The sequence below is a fragment of the Lolium rigidum genome, chromosome 2, assembly GCF_022539505.1.
Source record: "Lolium rigidum isolate FL_2022 chromosome 2, APGP_CSIRO_Lrig_0.1, whole genome shotgun sequence".
NCBI lineage: Eukaryota > Viridiplantae > Streptophyta > Magnoliopsida > Poales > Poaceae > Lolium > Lolium rigidum.
Window position 1 is genome coordinate 16,068,049 of NC_061509.1, and position 6,159 is coordinate 16,074,207.

Sequence of the window (6,159 nt, forward strand, 5' to 3'; positions counted from 1 at the left end):
CCCAGAACATTTGGGCATAGGTGAGAAGTGGAACAACAGATAGAGGAAACAAAATAAGATTAAGTATCACTTGTGCAAGGTTGTTCCTTAGTTAGGGTGTATTGTTAAGGGCTTACAGCAAGGGAACAGAGCTGCTGGGTCGAGCGTAGAAAAACAACTATTCTGAGTATTTTTTTTGACATCACGTGAATGGAAAATGAGAATATTTAGCATTATGTTCTATCAATAGTAATAACAAAAATACTGTGAAATACATAGGTAGATGGGTTTTTTTTACAAGAAACTTGTTTCAACCCCGTGAACACATGGATCAATTAGAAGAAAAAACACAGCGCAAAATCTATGAGAAATGCATACAAAACCGACTTGGCTCTCAAAGTTCATCACGACTTTTTGAGCTGTAAATAAGTGAACTATGTATTTTCTTTGGTAGACTGATTGGTTTCATTTGCTCCACTGGTTTTTCTTCTTCTTCTTACCAGTCAGCTTGCCGAGAGCATCTTGCGCAAGGAGTGGATAGTTGTGCTTTAGTTGCACGAACCCTCCTGCGTTTTCAACGGATCGCAGCTTCTCGCGGTTTTTTCCAATGAACTTTAAACAACGAGCCTTGAGATCATGACAACTGTATTGCTCTGCAAGATTCAGAGTATAACCTACTGAGCTGATGGCTAGTGTTTTGCACAACTTGCTCTCGCATATTAGCTTCAACCTCTCAATAGCATACCTATCAGCCGCGACGAGCAAGTGTTGTGCCATATTTGTAGCATCTTTCGTGGTGTCGTCCATAAACTTAGGCAGACAATCATTGTATATGTAATACAAGAGGATCTCGAAAACCTTAGCACTCATACCATCAATCTGGATGATGTTTTCCTTGCTCTCCATCATAGATCCACAGAGCTCTGCGTGGAAAACCGGCGATCGTGCCGCGAGGATGCACGCATGTGCCTCGAAACTTCTGAACCTGCCGACCATGATAGTCAGGTCTGTCTTGAAGCCTCTTTCAAAAAGATTGCGGAGATCTCTGCTCATCTCGGAGGGTGGCACAGTGATCTCCTCGTGGTCGTCAATGACCTCGACGTAGCACTTGATCACTAGGCAGTCATCCTTGAGGCATCCTGACGCGGCCAAATCAGCTTTACTCACAAACTTGCGTACACCCTCTTTGTCCCTCTTGGACGAGAGCTTGCAGGTGGAGCCGTACTTGTTCTTCTCCCCGGTCAGCGGTGCCGCGGGGTCCTGGAGGCAGAAGGTATATGACAAATTGACCTGACGTTCAGAGGCGTTCATCAACCGGAGATACACAGACGTGAACTGCCCATCGTTGACAGAGAGGAAGCCGTTTGGGTAGTAGAGGATGGCCCAGTCATGACCGCCGACACGAAATTGCTTGGATGTGAGGCAGGTGTTGATGCCCTTGATCCGGGAGTGGCGGAATACCTTGAACAGGTGCTCACCGGTGTGGACGGACACGGCTGAGGAGGTCTTGTTGCCGATGTTCCCCGGCGATGCGCTTCCGTACAAGGGATCGACGAGGCTAGATCCATGGCTAGACATGGCGATTTGTGCGCCGGGGAAACGATGACACGACGGCTGAAGGATTTGAGAAAACTTAGCGATTAGGCTAATCCAGGAGGTAAAAACTCTGTCAGTTTTAATGTCACAAAAAGGCGTGCTATTAGGTTAATTAATCCAGGTGTACAAAAGTCTATTAGCAATATGGCTCGCGCAGGGTGTGCTACTGCTACCTGAAGCTGTGGGCTTCAACGGGGAAACCGAACCCAAGGTCCATCCGATCCGTTGTATCAGAGCAGATGAGATCTAGCGTTTTCTACAAAAAAAAAAAGGCTTCGATCCGTGGCGGAGATCAACATGACCGGGCTCTGTTACATCTCTCCGGCAGTCTCCGCATGTCTTACTTCTGATCACGGATATTTGCTTGCTCGATAACAGCACATGCAATCTAACACATAACGAGCCCTAGCTATAATAACGAGATCGATCGTTGTACGCGCGCGCTGTCTGAACTGAAAGATAGCCGGCCGCCGCCATGGTAACCAAGACCTCGTCGGCGGTGGTGGTTCACGCCGGCGAGCACCTGTTCAAGATCGTCGGCCACTCCCAGATCAGGGGCAGCCATTCTTTAGTCAGGTCTGGCATCTTCCGCGTCGGCGATCATGACTGGACTATCCTCTACTACCCGAATACGGCGACTACAGGGCTGTCGACGATCAGTTTGCTTATGTTTTCCTCCTGCTGATGAATGCCGGCGAGGATGAGGTCACCGCGTCCTTCGACTTCTCCCTCCAGGATCCCACGCCTCTGTCCACCGGTGAGAAGCACAAGTACAGCTTCACCACCCTCAAGTTCTCGTCCACCAGTTTGGGTTGGGGCACTGGCAAGTTTGTGAGCAAAGCCGATTTGGCCGCATCGGGGTACCTCAAGGATGACTGCCTGCTGATCAAGTGCGTTGTCAATGTCCCCAAGCTCACGGAAGACATCATTGTGCCACCCTCACATCTAGCCAAAGATCTCGGCAACCTTCTAGACAGCGGCATCAACGCGGACATGACTGTTAAGATCGGATCGTTCAAGGCATTCAAGGTGCACACATGCGTGCTCGCTGCGCGATCGCCCGTCTTCCGCGCGCAGCTATGTGGTTACATGATGGAGAGCAGAGAAAACAACATCTGTATTGATGATATAGATGCTGAGGTTTTTGAGGTCCTCCTGCATTACCTGTACAAGGATTGCTTGCCTGAGTTCATGGAGGAGGACACAGAAGATGCTACCAACATGGCGCAGCATTTACTCGTCGCGGCTGATAGGTATGCCATGGAAAGGCTGAAACTGATGTGCGGGAGCAAACTAAGCAAGACTCTCGATAGGGACACGGTGGGTATAACTTTGGAAATTGCTGAGCAATATAATTGTGAGCAGCTCAAGAGTTGTTGTATCAAATATATGGCAAGAAGCCAACCACTTGCCGTCTGTGGTATCCCTAATGAAGTTACTAAGAAGCTGGATCACAATGATCTAACTACATAATCGACTCTGATATATATATAAAAAGAGGTGTAATATTTGAGCAATATTGTGTTATGTGGCAAATGTTCTTTTTCTCGATAGATACATTCTGATATGAAAGCATTACTTTTATCATTATTAGGTGACAAAATATGATGATCTTTGTCTATCAATTTAATCGAGACGTGCCCCATTGATTTTAAATACTGGGCCTTTCTTGGTTGACTTGACTGGTACCTTGAGACTCCTGTTCCATATCAGAAGATTCTTTTGCATCATGCTCCTGATTGTTCGAATGCAGCAGCTACATCTATTGTTGCATATTGATTGTTGTTGCCGTTGACTATATTCATGTTGAGGTTAGTCAAAGAGCATATATACATAATAATAGTTTTTACGCATTCAAAAGCTCGTACATTGCAAGGGGCCTATATACATAATAATAGTTTCTGAAAAGTAAGTCCAACTCTTTGTGTGCCATGAACGTACCTTAGGATGCGCTTAATGGATGTTCAATGGGTAGTAGTAGGAACATGAAGAAACTGACGGACCTTATTAACTAAAAAAGATATATGAGGACGTGGTATAGTCAAGTATTGAAGTACCCCTACAATCCTCCTGTATCGGGTATTGTCTTTAGGCCCAAGTGGAGATCCATTAGTCAAAGATAAGTTGTCATTAATTGAGAGAGGTGTAGAACAAGATGTGCAACCCTTCATACCCACACCAACCAATAGGTTCTTAAGCATACTTTTCTTGATTTAACAATAAGCTATTGTGCGTTTGTGAACCTCAGGTCCTCAAAATAAATGAATCCCACCAAGATTCTTAAGAGCAAACTCAGAACTGAGATTGTGAAGAGAAGCACCTATGGCCATGTCAAAACAGTTTGTAACAATAATATCATCGATATAAATGAGAATGAATATTGTAATGTCTGACTTGTTGTAGAGGAACAAAGATGTGTTAGCCTTAGAAGGAGTGAAGGCAAGAGACTGTAGCTTGGAGCTTAGTCGAGAGTACCACGTCCTGGGTACCTATTTTAACCCATATAGAGCTTTATCAAGTATGCAGACATAATCTGAAGTAGCGAAAGACTCAAAGAAAGTAGCGAAAGACTCAAAACCCGGTAGTTGTTTTCATTTAAACCTCCTCTTTCATAACACCATGTAAGAAAGCATTCTTTACATCTAGCTTCCTTAAACTCCATCCTGTAGAGACTGATATGGACAAAACAAGACGAATAGTAGCAGCTTTAACAATAGGACTAAAATATCATCATAATCAAAACCATAGCTTTGCGTAAAACCTTTTGCAACAAGTCTAGTTTTATGCCTGTCAATAGTACCATCAACCTTTTTCTTGATGCGATAGATCCATTTGCAATCATTGACATCTTTGTTGCAACTTGGAGCAAAAGGATGCCAAGGTTTGTTAGCTTGAAGAACATCATACTCATCTTGCATTGTAGCTTTCCAGTTTCGATTGGTAAGAGCTTCAGTGAGATTTTGGGGTTCGCGTGTAGAAGTCAAAAGGGCATATGTCAAAGTACCATTTGTATAAACCTTAAGTTGTCGTATACCTTTTTGCAGGCGAGTACGAGGTTCGTTGACTGGTTTCTGGACAGCAGGAGCATGAACAGAAGTTTCAGTCACTGGCTGCTCTGACTATCTTGTATGGAGAGAACCATTACCATTAGAATCATCATGGGGATCATCATTGTTTTAAGATCCTGCAGAGTGAACATACCACTCAAGATCAGGAGCATGTGTTGTTGTCGCAGCATTGGGCATGATGGCTCCTCGAGTGATACGTTGGACAGGGACCGCGGCGCGGGGGTAGCACATGACCCGTGTAGCTGCATCTGCGCGAAGGCGACGTGGGCGCTGGGGAGTAGAGCGTAGACGACCCATCAGGGGAGCGAACATGAGATTTTGGGGACGCCCGCACAGTCACGTCAGGTGACAGGGCGGAACATTTAGCTCCGGGTGGAGGATTCGAGGCAGATGTGTCCCCTGAATCTGTATATGGATCGTTGTTGTCCCTTCTGTCATATTTTGCTGACCAAATCAGAATTAGCAGTGTTTGCATCGATTTCTTCAGCATTTGTACACGAACTTCGAGAGGGCTCTTCGACAGTGACCTAGAGAGCATCAACAACTAGAACAATTTGCACACGCCTATCACTAGATGCCGAAGAGATTGTATCTCGAGGAAGCAAAAGTATTGCTTCACTAAGATGACGCCCATCGTTGGGATGAAGAGAAGCAAACAAAAAAACATTATCATCAAAGACAACATCCCGAGAAACATAGACGCGCCATGTGGTGAAATCTAGACACTTGAAACCTTTATGGAGAGGGCTATATCCAATAAAACACACCGTTTAGAATGAAAAGAGGATTTGTGTTTATTATAAGGATGAATATTTGGCCAAAACATAGCCAAAGACTCGAAGGGATTCATAATTAGGTGTGACATGAATAAGTTTTTTGGGTGGGGTTTCAAGGTTGAGAACTTTTGTAGGAAGCAAGTTTATAAGGAAGGTGGCAGTGAGAAACACATTATTCCAGTATTTTAAGGGCATATAAGCATTGGCTAACAAGGCAAGACCAAACTCCACTATATGACAGTGCTTGCGTTCAACGGAGCCATTTTTTATGAGCATGACACTACTAGGAAAAGGGCTATAGCTGCACGGAAAAGTGCCGGCGCACCATCATTGACACTTGCCGGTGGCAAATACCGCCGGCGAGCCAAATTAGGCCGCGCCGGTGAAGAAACTATACTGCCGGCGCACAAAAAAATTTGGTGCGCCGGGGATAAAATTCGAAGAGGTCTGGCCGGAAGCGAAAAATCTGGGCACCTTACCCCCGGCGCACCTCTATGGTGGTGCGCCGGTGGTAGACAATTTACCACCAGCGCACCACCATAGAGGTGCGCCGGGGGTAAGGTGCCTAGATTTTCTCTCTCCCCCCCCGGGAATCGCCTTTTCAGTTTCCGAAAAAATAAAAGAAAATGATAGAAAATTCAAAAAATAAAATCCTTTGAACTGCCCATGTATTATGCAATCTAGCTTTCATCAAAATTTGAAAAAAATGAATTTCGATATATTATGCAATATGGCATCAT

General features: G+C 45.0%; 1 protein-coding gene and 1 pseudogene across 1 annotated transcript; one reads left to right on the forward strand and one right to left on the reverse strand.

Moving 5' to 3' along the window:
- Positions 1–444: 444 nt before the first annotated feature.
- LOC124689251 (BTB/POZ and MATH domain-containing protein 1-like) lies at positions 445–1,557 on the reverse strand. Its single transcript, XM_047222807.1, has one exon. It carries the CDS (start codon positions 1,555–1,557, stop codon positions 445–447), a length of 1,113 nt encoding a protein of 370 aa, XP_047078763.1.
- Positions 1,558–2,050: 493 nt separating this feature from the next.
- Positions 2,051–3,048, forward strand: LOC124689252 (annotated as a pseudogene).
- The last annotated feature ends 3,111 nt before the right edge of the window (positions 3,049–6,159 follow it).

What these genes read in the sequence shown, in the direction of transcription:
- LOC124689251 (XM_047222807.1), bottom strand. Translation starts at nt 1,557, where the DNA reads ATGTCTAGCCATGGATCTAGCCTCGTCGATCCCTTGTACGGAAGCGCA.